The sequence below is a fragment of the Squalius cephalus genome (assembly GCF_949319135.1).
Source record: "Squalius cephalus genome assembly, chromosome: 9".
Lineage (NCBI taxonomy): Eukaryota > Metazoa > Chordata > Actinopteri > Cypriniformes > Leuciscidae > Squalius > Squalius cephalus.
The window spans coordinates 34,742,893-34,761,808 of record NC_137130.1 but is presented as its reverse complement, the minus strand read 5'-3'; the positions used below and the strand labels follow the sequence as shown (position 1 = coordinate 34,761,808).

At 38.5% G+C, this 18,916-nt stretch overlaps 1 protein-coding gene across 4 annotated transcripts in view; it reads left to right on the top strand.

Annotated features, from left to right (window-relative positions):
- Positions 1-9,377: 9,377 nt before the first annotated feature.
- Positions 9,378-18,916, top strand: part of ppp1r9ala (protein phosphatase 1 regulatory subunit 9A-like A) — a 57,009-nt gene continuing 47,470 nt past the window's right edge. For 3 of the 4 annotated variants that reach the window (XM_079881753.1, XM_079881754.1, XM_079881752.1), the window contains exons 1-2: positions 9,386-9,501; positions 9,974-11,854. In XM_079881753.1, the coding sequence (XP_079737879.1) occupies positions 10,106-11,854 (1,749 nt within the window). In that variant the 5' untranslated portion in view covers positions 9,386-9,501; positions 9,974-10,105. Of the gene's footprint in view, positions 9,502-9,973; positions 11,855-18,916 lie in introns of all 4 variants that reach the window. The other variant, XM_079881755.1, reaches the window with a different exon arrangement.

Genomic DNA, 18,916 nt, shown 5'->3' with positions numbered 1-18,916 from the left:
TTTGACTGTAATGAAATAGGAAGACTACATCTGTGATAACCTGATTATGTCTTGTTCTGTCAAACAGAACTAAGGGGCCATTTACACGACAGCGGTTTCAACTAAAAACAGAAAGCTTTTTATGCGTTTTGGCCGTTCATTTACACGACAATGGCATTTTGTGGGCCTGAAAATGCAAACTTTGGAAAACAAGTTTCACAGAGTGAGTTTTTGAGACCGATATTATCGTTATGTGTAAACTACAAAAATGCAAATCGTGCCCAGGAGTAGTGCTTCTTTACAAAGTAACATCACCACCTACTGGCCTGGCATGAATAATACAACGTTTTTAGTCGTGGATCTGTGTGAATGGGGATCTTTTTGACAACGTTGTCTTCTGTGCACGAAAAACACGTACACGAAAAACCTTTTCCGTTTTTAGCACATCGTTGTCATGTAAACACCCTGAAATCCACCTAAAACAGACATGAAGCATGATCACCTGTAACATTGCATGCAATTTGAGGGAGAATTAGGGGCAATTTGGGGGAATTAAAAAAAAAGTCAGTTATATGAATTTCTTTGAATTTCTATTCATTTAAATGTAGCCTACTTCCCAGTCAGATTACTGTGTATGTGAACGAGGAAGAGTAATGACTAGCAAAAACAAAGTTTGAACTTGAATATGAATAGTCATCCAGAAGTATATGAAAATGTTGTCATCAATGAATGCTTGCTGAAGCCCATATCATCAGTTCATCATAAATATTATAAAAAATAGAATGCACTTAAATAGTGAAGTATTTCCATTCATTAATGGGACTAAAGATCACAGACTCCTCCAGTGTTGAAAACAGGCCAAAAATGTGAAGACTTCTTATCAGCCAGTGTTACAAGTATGTAAACATGAAAGTTGAGAGAAAAAATTCCATTTCAATCTTTTAAAAAAGCCAGACTTTGTAAAGAAGTAAGAAATAGTCAAATAGATCCATTTTTAAAAACTCAAAAAATGAGTTTTTACATCAGTAAACATGGCAGAGAAACAAAACATCAAAATTTCAGACGGATAATAATGAATTAGCTTGCCCTGAGACAAGACTCAATACTCGTGGCTTTAAATGACTGATTTTGAGCCATTTGAGCTCGTTCCCTAAAATGCTTCGAAGGCGAAAACCCTTTAAAGCTGTACTTTGACACCACAAGACTGCACTGATCATGTGTCCGAGAGATAAAACCTGCTCATCTCAATGATCACATCAGCAGGACCTGACAGAGACACAGAGGAGATAAAGGGTTTGTTTGAAAGGTTGCCATGACAAAGGAACACTTGAAAAAGAAGAAAGAGGAGTCCTAAACAAATGCCCGTCTGCATTTTAGGGCTTTGCGTGGTTGCCAGGTGAAGGAGCGGCAGGCATGTAATCTGTGCTTTGCCACGCTGGTCCTGTGTGCAAACCGCAGCACTAGAGCTCACTCACAGGTGGGGAACGGCTCTGTTTATTATGGGAATACACAGATATCATCAGAGCACTGGAACCATACAATACAGTTTACAGTTCCAACAAAAACTACATACTTCGACTTAGACCACATCACCCACTTGAAATTTCATGAAATAACAGTATCGAAAGAATTTATTTAAAAGGAATAGTTTTTTTCTGTACTGTTTTTTTTTAAAGTCCCCCTGTGGTGAAAATCCAGCTTTTAATGTTGTTTATATGTCTATGTGGTGTTTTTAATATGCTTTAAGACAAACCATGTGTAAATCCATAAGTAGACACCATTGCTGAGTATTTTCTCCTTAAAACTGCAGTGAACCAAAGACAGTCTCAAAAACACGGTTTGAAATCGCTGGTGTTTCTGACGTCACAAACCTGTAACCAATCAGATCAACGTGTGATCGTCAACGAGTGGATCATCTCTGAGCTGGGGCACTTTAAGGCTCAAACCGGTGCGCAACGCTTTGCTACAGTTTCCGGGTTGAACGACTTGTTTCCTGGAAACGTTGTGCAACGGGTTTGAGATATACGTTTTCTCTTGTTTGGTGGGTGTGTCAGAAATGTCAGCCCAATCAGCAGCAACATGTATATAAACCTAACGCTATTAAAGAGACAGCTCACACAATGAGTCCAACGTTTACAAATGTGTCCGCTGCAGCTCGGCATACGCAACAATTGAAGATATTAGAATACATGTTTGTCATAAGAGTTTTATAGTAAAAATATAGCATATCAACGGTGATCAGCAATAATGATAAGCCTAATACTCACAATAAAAATAATAAAGTCATATAGATCATAACACAGTCTCAGAAGTAAGAAGTGGATTATCCTTCACCCGAAATGTTTGTCTTTTCATAATGAAATGCAAGGCAAATGTTGGATCACAATAATTAGGAACCACAGTTTCCACAAATTCCTTCACTCGATTGGGATGTTCTCTTTTATTCTGGACGGCAAGGGCAGTGACTGTAACGTATTGAGTGTATTTTGCAGTATCAAACACGTATTTATACCGATTTCATCAGGCTCTGAATGGCCAAGAATGGCCTTCTCAGCTGCCATAGTTGCAACTCTTGCGCCATCAGAACAGGGTGTTCAACACACTACCATTTCCGTTTAAAAAACGCTTTGCAACTTTTTGTCGGGGCTGAACGCAGCCCTGGTGCGAGTGAATGGAGGCGGGGCTCATTTGCATATTCATAGAACCGTACATAGTTACATTCAGTTACTTTTCAACAAACACACTTAAACTGTTTACCTTTATTACCTTTACCTTTATATAATTTTTTTTTCAAAGAAAAAACTTTTAAATATGTAATTTTTGTGATCAAAGTTGAGTTTTAAGGGATAAAATGATTGGACTTTAAGGATATATCTTTACAATAATAAAGTGGACCAAAAAAGCAATTCAAAATATGACATGCTGCACAAGAGAATTTCACTTCTTCACTTTATTTGGGCCTCAATGTCAAGTATGACATTTCTTACATTATTTCTGGAAGTTTATACATTATTTCTGGTATTAATGGAAGTTGCGATAGTATTTTCTTCTCTATGTATTGAAGCATATCCGAGTGAAATGGCTTCTTGAACGTGAAAAAATTTAGGGCGGGGCTTGATTTTGTCCATGGGGAATTGATTGGATGGTTGTGGTTTGTTATTGGTGGATCTCATGTGAGTGACAGGTTGTCCGGCACTCGACACGTCATCAGAGAAGAGGAGAGATGTCGCTGCAAGAGGGCACACTAAAAAAAAATACAAAAAAAGATGTGCACAGATAAATTATTTATAAATATTCCATAAAGAAAAATAATTGTCTGCTGTGAGCCAGAGATGGCGAGGAGCTGAGCTAAAAATCAAGCTTCACCCTTTTTTGTCATTCAATACAACGTTTTACACGGAAATCACAGCACACTGTGGATCTTTATAGCCTCTCTAACGCCATCTGTGGTCGAAAGATAAAATTGCAAGCAACATTAGGGGCCATTCACACAGAATGCGTTTTTGTTTTGAAAAACGCGAGATGCGGGCAGTAAAATGGAGAAAAAACAACGCAATCTCACGGCAATTCGTACGTATTTTACGAGGTGGCTAATTCGTACGACCTCACTCGTACTTTTTCATACAATTTGTCTAGACTTAAGTGATGGGTAGGTTTAGGGGCAGGGTTAGGGGATGGTCCCTCCTGGTGCCGCTTTTTGAAAAATCATACGAATTAGCCACCTCGTAAAATACATACGATTTGCCGTGAGATCGGGTTTGAAAAAAACGCAAGGTCTAGAGACGTGGTTTTTAAAAGTTGAACTTCTTTTGACTTCATTTAGTATAGGCCTACGTGGTTCTATGCAAATGAGCCCCGCCTCCACTCACTCACTCCAGCTCAGAGATCCACTCGTTGACGATCACACGTTGATCTGATTGGTTACAAGGTAGTTTGTGATGTCAGAAACACCAGCGATTTCAAAGTGTGTTTTTGAGACTGTCTTAGAAAACACTCAGCAATGGTGTCGACTTATGAATTTACACATGGCTTGTATTAAAGCATATTAAAAACACCACATAGACATATAAACATCATTAAAAGCTTGATTTTCACCACAGGTGGACTTTAAAAGTTGAAATTCTTTTAACTTGAGCGTCGCAGTTTTAGAATGCAGTGTCATGCGTTCATTTCACAGCTGATTTCACTAATTAGTTCTTTCTCCTGGCTGAAAAACTGTGCTAATTAGCAAATTCAGGTGATTGGAACAAAATACTGAGGAGGACTTTTACTTTCTGAACCTGGACTTTTCACCTCTGCGTCTGTCTAGCGCGTTTACATTGAAAAACAATGGAAACGTAGCGCACTGGACTGGAAAAACAAGTTCTGTGTGAACGGCCCCAGCACTGTCGCTGAACTGAATCCACACTAAACTAAATTGAGTTGAATAATGACACTATTGTCTTCTGTAGAGCTGCTTTACAGCTGAAATTGAAGTCGTTTCAAAATTAATTAATTAATAACACTTATTTTCCTTTTTATTACTGTGAAGCAGCTTTGAAACTGTATTGAAGGCATAAAGCACTATATAAGCCTAAATAAATGTGACTTGACTTGAGACTTGTTTATGTGATCAACCATATCAGAGCGAATCTGTCTTTATACACAAAGACCAACTCACAGAACGAATAAAGTCCTCCAAGACATATTCATAAATGCAGTATGCTGTCTGAGCAAGTAAGTAAAATAAACTATAATATACTACTATAGTAGCCGAGCGGTTTTTCTTTGTCCTTTGTTAATGTTTTAATCATGTTTATTTGATTGGTACATGTGAAGTTTTGTGTTGACATTCATTAATGTACAATTTCTGTTTCTTTGATAACAGGCAGGCAGATATAGCCTATAGATGACTCTATCAACCTGGACTAATAATTCTGTGAGAAATGATCATAGCAAGCTGAAAGTGTCATCCGTGATCTGAGTGATTCATTAGTGAGCAGTCAGTGTCTGTGAGGATGTAAATGGTCATTGTGCTTATCTTGAGTCAGATGTAGAGGAGGGTGGAGGGTCTGTCTAAAGTGTGATCTTCAGATAACTCGGCCCAGGACGAGCTGGAATGAGGGAGCAGGAAATGCCAGTAATCCGACAGCCCTTGACACACGTCATCATCTCTGTTTCTCGAAACAAACTCAAACTCAAAAAGCTGATCTGAACGCGGCTCTTTCAAAGCTTTTCAAAACAAACATTGTACGACTTTCAGTAGGTCAAGAAAATGTGCTCCTCTTAAAAACGTCCGAATATGCCTATACATAAATATCAAAGTGCATGTTAACTGTACCAAGTGGTAGACTAATTTCCAATGCCTTAAAGTTGTTGTTTTTTTACAACTCTCTAAATTCAATACAAAACAGTCGCAAATCTGTTAAGAAATCTTGGTTGTTGAAAAGGATTCTTGATGTAGACGATTGTTTTTTGAATTTTGATTTTACTGTTTTATAGGTTCTGGTGTTTTGTATGACTCTGTATTCCCCTATTGTTATTTCAATTAAAAAACAAAACAAAACTTTCCAATCCCATTAGGCGACGGGAGAAGATTTGTGAATGGCAGTGAAGAGATGCAACTGACGGCGTATGTCCGATTTCTTTTTACACTACACACATTCACACTACATAGAACATAGAACATGCTTTTTTAACAGCCTTGAAGCAAATTTCAGTATAATTATGTCTATGTGATTTTGGATGCATGCTTAAAGAGGACCTTATGCTTTTTTGCATGTTCATCTTTCTTTAGTCTAATGTTGCTGTTTGAGCATGAAAAATCTATGCAAAGTTGCAAAAGCACAAAGTCCCTCCAGCGGGAGTTATTCTCTACATCAGTGTCAGTGTTTCTGAACTCCCTGAAACGCCTCCATCGTAGTCTTGAGTTTTCTTCCAGGAATGAACATGCCACAGTATTCCTCATTTAAATAATTCCCGCCTAAGGCATATGCAGAATAAAGGGGCTGGCCTGGTTGAGTTAGTTATTAGTGTGTTGAAACTGGCATTATGGTGAGGGGCGGGACAGTTCCAAAACAAGCTCTTGACCAATCACAACACACTGCTCCAGCCGACCAATCAGAGCACATTGTGCTTTTCAGAAGGAGGGGCCAACGTTGCCAAGTCTGTGGTTCTCCTGTGGAACTGGGCTATATTTTTAAGTTGTTGTGGCTGGTTAATTATTTTTTTTGCAGGTTGATACGATTTTGCCGTTCCAACACCCTCAAAACACCTAGATTTACAAATTCAGTGGAGACAATTGCATTGGGCTAGTTTTGGGATACTTTTAACGGGCCATTGGACTACTTTTGTTGCACAGACTTGGCAACCCTGGCTGAGGCTTCATAAAGACAGGAACTAAACAGAGCGTTACTGACAGACTGGGACGAGAGGAGCTGCAACAGTGGAGAATATGGGGAAAATAATGTGCTTTTTGAACATTCAAGCATGCGTGAAAACCTAGAGCAAATCAAGACTTTGAAAAGGACAAAATAGGTCCTTTTTAGATGAGCTCATTTTTGTTTGGCTTTCATATTTCTCAGGCACATACACTAGGTCTTCATTTGAGTGAAACTTTCAGAAGAACCACAGAGAAGAACTCACTTTGGGGTCAAATAGATGGGGTTAATGCTAAGACATATGAGGAAAACACAATTACAATGTGATGAGTTATAACTGTAGTTAAAAACTGTTTTGTATAAGAAAATTGTTCATATAGTCTCTTCATGATCATTACCTTGGATTAATTGTTTATGCATATAATAAAATTATAATAACTATATTTTTCATCATATGCTACGCAGCTTTCAGTTTACTCTCCCTTTTTCTTTCAATATTTATTCCCTAGTTGTTTCATTGGCAGTTTCTGAAATTAAAGCTGTTTAATGGACTCACACAGACACACTAAAGACAACAAACGCATCTGTTATGCTTAATAGTATCAGCGGAAAACTTGCCCTTAAAATTCTGACTGAAGCAGGCGCATCAGTGACACACACACACACACACACACACACACACACACACACACACACACACACACACACACACACACACACACACACTGTCAGACAGAGAACTGGAGGAAATATCATCAGACATCTGTGAACAGAGCTGGGAAATGAGACTGCCACATCACCCGGACAAACTCACATGCATTCAGAGACTGAGCTGACCAAATGTTTCTTTCACTGAGATTAATGTTCATTTCAGCAGCACAAATAACTGAATCATCAATGTGACAGCAGAAAGAATTCTGTGATTTGAACTCTGCTCTGACCTATGAACTTGTGCAATATAATATTCAAGACCAAATCAATCTAATAAGCATTCATTTGGACACATATTCAGAATCAGATCAGAGGTCAATCCATCGATTCTGAAACTTAAAATCACCTCCAATATCGAACATTAGCCTACATATTTTCAACAAAACAAATATGGATAATACATTAATAGATAATTAAAATAAAATAAAATAAAATAAAAAATGAAAATAAACTAAATTGAAAAATCTAATTAATTAAAATTAATAAAATACACTATTGTATCATTGGGTCATTCCTGGTATTCTGTGCCTTTAGGTCATCATAGAAATTTGGAAAATCAAACTCAAACAAACATTTTTGTGTGTATATAGGGTGGTGTAAAAGATTTGAAAACATATTCTGGTCAAGCTCAGGGCTATTTAAACATTTATTAAACAAAATAAATCAAAAATGTCCACCATTAGGGACAGATATACAAATGCCTGAATGTCATTTTTGTTTATATATATATATATATATATATATATATATATATATATATATATATATATATATATATATAGGCCTATATATATATATATATATTTACATTACATTGTTTTTCATTATTGACACTTATTAGTTCATTATTGAATTATTAGTATGTTTTTTTGCTGATTTTATAAAATGATTGTGACAAACTGATAACAGGGTGTAATAATAACCAGTTATTATTACTTAAGTTTCAATTGGATTTTGATGGGAAACAATATGTAAAACACTGCCAACGAACTTTAAACACACATTACTTTCACAATCACTCTTCAGATATAACAGGTCGGACATTCTGACCTAAAATCAGCCACTGGACTGTATTTGAGCAAAAACAAGCTAACATAGAAGGTTTCTCTAATAAAGAAATTGCATGGTCTTTAAAACCGTAATTTTAAAAATATGATTTTTCTACTATTTTTTTGTTGTAGCCTATATTTATCATGAAATATTGGATACACAGGCCTGGTGACTTAGAAAAACTGATGATATGGTTTAAAATGCTGTAAAATGTTTCAAATATTTTTTTTTAATCAACTTCAATATGCTTATAGTTCAAATTATGTAATTAATGATTGACTAAGACAGGTTTAAAATTGATATTGTTTAACACTTTAATACTTTACTGGGGACACAAAAGGCACCGAATCCCAGGAATTACCCTATTATAAATAATAAAACAGATAAAAATTATTAATTTTTAAATGTAATCGTTGGTTATGAATAGGCTACACTTATCTTGCACATGAACACAGAGGTGCGGCGACTGAATCGGTTCTTTCCCACGCCATTCCCGACCTAACCTGGGCTGAATCAACTTTGTGGTCGGGAAACGCTGATGAATAGTAACTTTGAATTGGTGACTGGACGCTCCACGCAGGTTTCCAAATTACGTCACCGTGCGTGCGGCATGCGCTGATTAATATTATTATCCAATCCTTCGCCATAGTAGCATTAGCAAACTCGCAGTCGGGAAGGGGGTTGGGATTATTAGCAGCCCTGGAATGTGCTCGTGTAGCGTCGGGAGCGCGCAGCGGTGCGACAGGTCTGTGAAGTGGAGTTCAATAGGAAGAGACGCTTAGGGAGTTCGAATCATTTGGCGAATCGATTCTTTCGGTCAGTTAATTTCAGCGAGCCGGTTCTAATAAAACAATCCACCAGTCATTCAGTTCAATAGTGTTCCCAGAAGTTCTTTAAACAATAATTGGTTAAATGTAAAATTCCAAAAAATGGACGTACGTATATCCCATTACGATATCCGTACGATATCCCATTACAACCCATGTCCTTCTCAAAAATAAAATTAAAATTAAACAGCCTACTGTCTACCTGAAGAGCATATGCTTATTTATCTGTTCTAGTTTGATTGTGTCATTCTGTTTGATACCCTGGTTGTTTCTATATTGTCCAGATAGATAGTTTCCTACTTGTTCGAAAAGTGTGTCTAATGTTGCTTGTTTATAGTGTCACTAAAGGTTTACTGCCGAACAAGTGAGGTCTCCCTCACTGACTGATTTACGAACGCTTTCTGAATCGTTTCGATCGAATCACTTAAACGAACTGACTCAAATTAACGATTCCTTCGCGAATCGGATAGCACTGCGTTGGAGAACCATGGCGGTGAAACAAATGACATGGTTGAGGATCTAAATTACACACAGCAGAAGAACCGGCGCCCGTAGACAGTGAGATATCCGTGAAGGTAAGAAAAGCAGAAGACTTGAGTGTTACAGAAGCTGTAATTGTTTGTTACTCGATTTCCGAAACTTTATTTTGATCATTTGTTGGAACTAATGCTGAGCTATTGTTCCACGGCGAGTCATCTTTAGTGGGTTAGTAGTCAGGTTTAACACTAATCGCGGTAGTTCTTGATCATTTGAAGAACATTATATAATCTAGATTCGACTCTTTGAATAATATCTATTCTGAGTCGCTGTCACATATTGAGCACTGAATCAATGAAGCCCAATGGATCTGCCTGCAAATCACTGTTGGAAAGTTTTGCTCTGAGTTGAAAAAGTTTATTTGATCAGGCGGATGAGTGTCGTGGAGTTTTTATCTGATAACAAAAGAGCGCCGAAATAACTAACGTTTAACGCGCGCGTGCTTTCAAATCGCATTAAAATGTAAACGCTAGTTTGATTTGAGTGTTACATTGTTTCTTTTCTTTTCAGATGTTCGCGGGGATTCGAGACAATGTATCAGAGTGACTCTGAAGGGCTCATTTCCATTGTCCGATTAAGGATTACAGGACCACGGACCTAAAAATACAGTTTTAAAGTAGGAAGTTTTTAAAGTCATTGAAAATGATCAAGGGTGAACGCACCCTGCGGAGCGCGTCCCCGCATAGAAATGCATACAAGTCGGACTTCCACGCCATTAAGTGCACTTTTGATGGGACCAAATCCGACAGCGAGGCCAAATCTTATGCTAATGGAGCCAGCGACCCCCGAGAGGACACCAGGGGGAGGCCGCTTGGCAACCGGATAAACAAAATCAAGAACATTTTTTTGCAAATGGATGGCCAGCAATTGCAGGAGAGTCAGGAGAGTAAACCTGCTCAAAAAACAGATGCATCATCTCCTGTGTCCCCAGTGTCCAAGTTCCCAGTCAGCACCAGCAAAACCCCCCTCAGTACTGCCAACAACCAAGAACCGCAAAACACGGACAGAACTCCAAAGGGAGAAGAAGGCGAGATAGATAAAGTCGCCCTGGCGGAGAAATTTTCAGTGACAAGGAAGCTCTTTGAAAGAGGGATAAAAGAGCAGCCCGTCGCGGAGAGAAGGACCTCAGTCACCCGGAGGTCCTTCGGATCTTCTGAAAACACCAGCAACAATAGTGTCAGCAAAAGCCCAACGTCATCTGTGAGTAGCGCCGCAGAGGAAAAGAGGGACGTTGAGGACTCAAAACAGGTCAATAGGCTATCGCTGAATGCGGGGCCTATTTCCAGGCGGTTGGAGAACTTCATTGTGGACGGTGATAATAAAGAGTCGATGCAAGTTTCCGCTAAAAGCCCTGAGAAACTGAGCAGCGCCTCTGAGCACTCGCTGGCGTCGCCTCTACGAGGGAGATCCCAGAAACCCACTTCCACAGTTACTGATCAAGCACACGAACCCACATCCCCAAACTCTGACGCATCACCCAAATCATTCCCGCATAAAACAGAACCAGTAGCCGGTAGCCCTCCGTTCAAGTCCATCAGCCCGGTTTCATACAAACCAACCTCCCCGACCGGCAGGAGCACCGGCGAGCCTCTTTCGCCCACGGCTCAGAGTCCATTTAAACGTTCTCCGTCTTCTGGAAGTGACTCAGTGAAAGATTCCTTGACAAATAAACCAAGTAGTCCTCCTGCGAACGATCTCAAATCTCCTTCCAGTCTCTATAAACGGCCTTGGAGTCCTGAGGAACCAAAAAGTGAGAACCACATAATTCCCAGTCCATCTAGGGACGTCTCTCATGAGCAGACCGCCACACAATGCCTGGACCCGGCTGGTGCGGGAGTGGTACGGGCCGAGCTGGTAGTGGTCCAGAACGAGTCTTCAGAAAGCGAGGAGAACGACGAAGAGTTTTTGGAGGATGCTATGTCAGAGGTGAAGCTACAAAGAGAACTTAAATCCGAGTCTCCAAAAGAAGATCTGAACTCTTTGAAGGTGTCATCACCTCAAAACCATACTGAGGACAAACAGCTGGAGAAGGATGTATGTGTATCATTAGAGCTGAAGAAAGAGGAACCGAATCAAGAAGAAGATGACGAAGAAGAAGAAGAGGAGGAGGTCATACAAAAGAGGAATAGCTGTTATGAAGATGATGACGAGGAGAGCGAGCAGGAAGATCCAGACGAATGTGGGAAATCTTCTCCTGTGTTTTATAGTTTTGAGAACGCTGCGTTTTTGGATGATAAGGAAGGGGAATCGGTTCAGGACCAGCAGGATGAGGTGGAGGAGGATGAGGATGAAGATGAGGTCTATGAGGAGTATGATGATGCTCCTGGTTTGTCTGAGGATGAGGAACGGTCTCCAAGAAGGAAAATCAGATTCTCCACCGAGCCGATACGGGTAAGCAACAGTAAATCTGGGTAAATCTCACAAAAATATATTAGTTAGTTAGTATATTTTTACAGTTGTGACAAGTCCATGATTGACAGCTGAAAATTCATTGTTCTCATTTCACATGACTTTGGTTTGAAATGTAAAATGCTTTAGTTTTAAATTGGATTATAAGGAAAACACTCAATTTATGGTTTGTGAGCAGTCAGAAACATGATTGTGTCTTTGAAAAGAAGTTTTGGGAGAGCAGGAAAGCTGCTCTCTGTGAGTCTGGGGTCAAAGTTCTGCCAACAGTTGGGCAACAGAAGGGCTCACTGCAGAACATTTGTTTGGGGGTTGAAAAAGGGGAATATTTTTAGAAATATTGTTGACATTGTGGCCCAATGAGGGACAGAGGCCTGACCTGAAATGCGGATGGTATATAGAGAAGTATGTTGGCATAGCAAAGCAAAGCTCATTAGAACAGCATTCCTTTGAAACATTCCTGATGGGTGAAGAACATGTCTGGGTCGTATCTGAGCCTAAAACGTAATAAAATTAAAGACAAAAGCAGAGATGGGACTATTTAATAATGTGATTGTTTAATGAGAATTTAAAGGGATATTTCACTCAATAATGAAAATTCTGTCATCATTTACTCGCCCTCATGTCGGTCCAAACCTGTATGACTTTGTTTCTGCTGCGGAACATCAAGATAATTTGAAAAATGTCTCAGCCAAAGTAACCGAAACTTTTTCCTCAAAAATATCTACCCTTTTTGCTCACATTTTCTTAATGAAACATATTTCAAGTATAATTTTTGTTTTGTTTTGGGGATTAAATATGACCTGGATATGTTTTGTGAGTTTTACCATATTACTGCATGCACAAACACTGCTCAGATCTGATTTTGTCCCTGAAACACAATGATCAGACAGCACTCCAGTCCTATGGCAGCCTGCCAGGGTCATATGGTCCTGATCTACTTTGCCACGCTGCTCTTTTTGTCTGATCAGGCCTTCATACGCTTAATATTTGAAGAGTTCAGATGCAAAAGCCTCTAAGTGCCATCTGAAATTTTCTTCTAGAATGATAATTTTTATCAAGCTCGTATATTTAAGTTCAGTAATTTCACTTAAATGGCAATGAAAATTACCTATGAATTGTCATTTAAGTGAAATTACTGAACTTAAATATACAAGCTTGAAAAAAAATTATCATTCTAGAAGAAAATTTCAGATGGCACTTAGAGGCTTTTGCATCTGAACTCTTCATTTATTAATCTATTTTAAGTTCATCATTTCCATGTAATGCATTCCTGAGCTCTGGAATGTCTTTCACACCTTCGCTGGTAATGATCAACAACACAGTGTGTTTTCCATTTCCATTGGGCTGTTAGAAAAAATAAAATAAACCGAGCACTGCCATAGTGTCAGCAATTTGACAAAACCCTAGCAGTTGCCCGTTCCCGGGGCGTTCCAGCACCTGGGATGTTTTCCCTCTATCCTAGGAAAACTACTGTAAACTCCTGCGCTCAAAACAGGTGTGAAGTGAAACACCCTCACTTCTGTGCAATCTTCATTCATCTCTCTGTCTCTCTCTGTTTGGAGATCTTTAACTGGAGTATTTGCATGTTCAGTGAGACATTAATCAGAATTTTAAATTGAAGGGGGGGGGGGGTTGCATACAAAAATAATTCTTGCCCTTTTATAACATTAAGGTTGAACCACTGGAGTCACATGGACTATTTTAACGATGTCTTTACTACCGTTCAGAAACTTCTCGGATTTCATCAAAAACATCTTAATTTGTGTTTTAAAGATGAACGAAGGTCTTATGGGTTTGGAACGAAATGAGGGTGAGTAGTAATTAATGACAGAAGTTTCATTTTTGGGTGAACTAATCCTTTAATGACGCGTGGCGGCATTGGTTATTTCTTTAGGCCTTTTTGAACTCTTTTCGTATGTTGTGTAGTTCGCAAATGCCTGCATTAACGGTTTTTAGTTTACCTGGTTCGGAATGTGCCATTGTTTTTCTATGTGTACGTGCTAGACGGACGTATTTAACCGTTGCGCTTGCGTCTTTTGCAGCATCTCGCGCGTTGACTCGCCGTTCCAGCCGGCAAAAACAAGGTAAAACAAGTTCAGCTTTTTAAGCGGATCTCTAAACCTGCGTCTCGTGTTTTTAACAAAATCGCGTTCTGTGTGAATGGCCGCTCTGTTTTGCCGCAATGATTGTTTGACGGGTCTTGCAAATTTCTTGACTCTGTGATACATCATCTCTCCTGTAGGGATGGAATGATTACCGGTTTCACGATAAACCACGATAAAATGTCCTGACGGTTAGTATTCTCGTTTAAAATGTAATTGTCATGAAAACCGTGTTCGATTATCGCGATTTTCGCGATTATCGCGAAAACCTTTTGTAAATCCTGTACTGGCAGCATCAGTCTGCCGCAGCCGCAGCATGCATTATAATAGCGTTTTAATGAAACGAGAGTAGGGCTGAACGATATTCTGTTTTAACATCGACATCGCGATGTGCGCATGAGCGATAGTCACATCGCCGGAACATGCGATGTGAAGGGTAGTAGCACTCATGGTGTATTAAAAGAACGGTAGCACACTGCAAACACGAGTTTGTTGTATGGCTTGTTGCTGCGGTGACATTTGCACGTTCCGCGTGCCTGCACAGTGATTGGTTCACTGTGCTGCTGCTCACCGCTCACAGCCAACATTCACTGGCAATCCTATAGCTAAAAATGGGCGACGAAGAGGATCCGCCGCAAAAAAAAAAAAAAAAAAATCAGCTATTTGGAACTATTTCGGCTCCAAAAAGGAGGATGTTGACCAAAAAGAGGTAGGCTACTTTGCCTGGAGTGTTATAAAGTCGTGGATGGTTGTCTTTTTTAAAAAGTCTTTTGTCTTTTATTTTTCGTGTTCGCATTTATGAGGAAAAAACAATGTTACGTGACAGTTCTCCATTACGGACGCGACCGTTATGATGCGGCACTAAAAGACTGCTTTAAAACTTTCACAGAGACCTCAAACAGAAAGCACAAAGCCGTTCTTTAAAGCGAATTTCGTTTTGTATTAATTGTATCTTAATTTTAATCTGTTTCATTATCCAATTTCCTGGATTTAATAAATAAAAAGTTAATATAGCAGACAATAAATAATCACGACACGGAGGCGCCAGCGACTGAACAGCTTAAGCTATCATCCATGAACTGAAACCGGTAGCTTATCTATCTAAATATATCTATTATCTACAGAAATCTCTACTTTTAAAAATAACCATTCAAAACAAAATAAAACTGTATGAAATGTGCATTTCTCTCCGGCGTGTTCACTACTGTGAAGATCGCGAGTCAGTATCATCAGTATCGAGAGAGAATAAGATTTTTTTTACTTATTCTGAGGAATTAGGCTATAGCCTAATGAACAAACAAACATCTGTTAAGAGCGCCGCCACGTTGGATTGCGTAGAACGTTCACCGAATTCTTACAGAAATATGTTCTAATTTTGGAATAAAATATTAAGTGACCTTTTTGTCACTTGTAATGAAGCTTGTTTATTAGTGAAATTATTAATATCATGGAATGGTAATTATTGACTTTAGCCTGGATTGATGGCTCGCAATATCGCAATATATATCGTTGGGGAAAAAATATCGCAATGTGTTTTTTTTTCCAATATCGTGCAGCCCTAAACGAGAGCGTGTCCGTGGTGATAGAAGAGATGTTCGCCGGGGTATAATGCGTTGCTATTGACTATGGCCATATAATTGAATGTCTATGCTTAAAAAAAAGTGCCTAGAGCTGCTAATTTTATTTGTTGTTTGTTGATTTCCAAATATAAAACTTGTTGAAATGTTTTCAGTGTGCGTATCAGTTCTTTTTGTACATTTTCATCTCATTTGAACAAAACCGTGATAATATTGATTATCGTGATGATTTTGGTCACTATAATCGTGAAATGAAATTTTCATGCTGTTGCATCCCTACTCTCCTGTATCCAAAATATTCCCAAACCACGGATGTTGATTTTTCTTTGGCCAAGTCCTAATCCTGCCCTGAATTCACCATCCCTGTTTCTGTGCTTTCTTTCATGTTGTAACTGTAAACCCTCTCTGTTCTGTTCTCCCGCTAGATTTAGGCGCTCTGTATTCAGATTGCACACAATTGGCGGAAAATCATGCTTTCGGCGGTTTAGAAACATTGCAATATTTTTAAGATTTCGATTAATCGACATGGTAAAACCACTCAGAACATCTCAGCATGATGCTGTGTGGTTGGTAGGGTATTCTAGGTGGTTTCTTGCTTATTGGCACAAATGTTGTGAAATTTACAGGACGTTTATGAAGAGAATGCCATTAAAGTCTATCCTTCACAGCCTCTTTTCATCCACATACAATTCAATATGGGATCTACCCTGGCTAAGGTCTATATAAACCTTTCTAGGACCCACCTCACACTCATCCATCTCTTATTTCTCTGTGATTGTGAAATGAAGGTGTGTAACTGTGTAAACAGGTCTTGTCCTGGCTTGAGGGAGGAATTTTTCCACCATTGTATTGGTTTTAACATGTTGAGCTGCAGAGTGCTTGCATTGTTGCTGTTGATGTGGGTTCATAGGGATTCAGATGTTTCCTACATGGCTGGCCAGACTTCTTTAAGTCTTTTTATGAACCGGTTTGGTGAATTGTGTGAATGAAACATAATAAAGACCCGGCAGTCTGCATCTCTGGTAGATTTAAGGCAGGAAAGTGAAAAGCAGAGTGAAAGATTTGATCCTCTGGCTGTAGTTAACATTTCTGTTGTAATAATGATTGTAATAATTGTCATTAAATAGAATATAAATCAATTGTAAATGAATTGTAGATTTGTTTTGGGAGTCCTATAGCTGTGGACCACTTTAAATGTCCACTGGTACATAAGAAAAAATGTCAGGTCTGTCACAGTATTGTAAGTTAGTATACTAATTTTGCCATATTTTGTTTTTCTGCAATATATATTGCGATATGAAAACCATTTCATCAGATTAATTAATCAGTCTAGAATGATTTATTGGGGTGATTTTGTTAGGGAGTGAATCTGCATAGAAAAAAAAAACTAAATTACAAGCATAGACAATAGAACAAATATACAAATGAAATAAACAGTGCTTTGTTTTTCAGGTAAATCTAACTGTATTCAGGTACAGACATTGAATAATCAAATGTAAAATACCATTGCATGTTCTTCACTGTATAAATTAAATATAATTAATCGTTGTTAAAGCTACAAAAGTGATTTTCTCTGTCTTTTGTTGTTTGATAAATATTAAAGGGCCTCTATTATGGATTTTTGAAAATGACCTTTCATCTAGTGTGTGACATAGCTCTAAGTGAATGAAAACATCCTGCAAAGTTTTAAATCTGAAAGTGCACCGTATATAAAGTTATTGTCTTTCAAAAGTAAGAGTCGACTCTGAGTCAATGAAATGAATTGTTTTTCAAACGAGTCATAAGCCGTTTCGTTGTGACGTCAAGACGAAACATTAGCATATTGCCCGCCCACTTACTGCGCGCGCCGACACCAGGGAAAACTTGAACCTCAAACCAGCAGCTGATTCCTGTGGATACTGGATAGCATCATGTCGAGAAGACGCTGTGCTCTACAATGTGAAAGTAAAGCCAGTTTTTTTTTTCAGTTTTTCTCTGCCCAAGGACGAGCCTGTGAAGAATCAGTGGTTAAAATTCATCTTTACCACGATATCACAGCAGTATAATTTTAAACTTTTGCTGTGTTCCCTTTATTTCACTGACGACTGCTTCTCAAATCTCAGAGTTCAATACAGGATTCACAAACCGCTTGCTCTTGAAAGATGGTGTTCAAAATGCTTAGTTTTGAGTTTTATAATGTGTAGGTCTCCTGCTAACTGGCTAACTCATGTTATTACTGTCTTACTGAAATACTTCTGCTAATCAGTTTGTGGGCCACGATTACCTATAACTGTGTCTATTAATGCAGATTGTCTGTCGTTCTCACTACTTTGAGGAAATATTTGTTTTAGCAACGTTTATGTTACATCAGATCATTCACTCTAGAGCTCGGCTAATGTATATTGTATACATGCACTGTTATTGATACAGTTCCCACATGTTCACCGCAATATATTAGAAAAATACTCAGTAAATAAATTAGTACAAGTAAAATAATCGGTTTGTTGATGGACATGCACTTGTTAATGCTGATGGTGAGGAATTACAGTTGCAACATCTCATATAATGTACCTCAAACACAGTGTATCACTGAGAAACTGAGTCCTGCTCGAGTTGTCCTTGCGATGGAGGTTCGGGTTGAATAACTAGTTCTTCCAATGTTTCATCATCGGACTCGCGCTCGCATTGATATGGTCAAATCGACGTCATTGTTCGTTACTGTGTTTAGTTTACAGTGTAGGAAGCCTCAGGACAAGCGGTTTTGTTTTCGACGCGCGCTGTACACGGTAGGCCAATCACAACAGACTGAGCTGTCTGGCCAATCAGAGCAGAGTATATTGTGGAAAGGCGGGATTTAGAGAGAGTGATTCATTTGACGAGTCGTTTGAGAATCATTGAAAATGTGATGTGCAAATGTATATAATGAGGAAATTAAACAGTTTTTTTTTACTTTGATGCATGTAAAGATGTTGTAGGAGACTCCACAAATTAGGAAACTTTAAAATTGCATAATAGGGGCCCTTTAATGACTCAAACAGCAGTAAGTTTATTAGGCTGCTGTCACTTTAAGAGTGCATACATATATACATACATACAATATGCATGATTAAACTAGAAAAAATGCATCCTGGATATGCATAATTTTTCAAATCCATTATTAATTTTGGAAATTTTAGAAAATTTAAATGATCAGTATTAAAAAAAACTATTTGCAAAAAGCAAGGTATTGCCAAAAATCACACCATTACCAATCACAAAATGTAAAATCATGCCAAAATCATGTAAAATTTGAACACATTTGTATTTACTGGGTCACTCCGTGTCAACTGAACCAGAGGTCCCTGGCTAAAAATGTTGACTTTCTTTTCTGGTGAAAGACGAGAAGA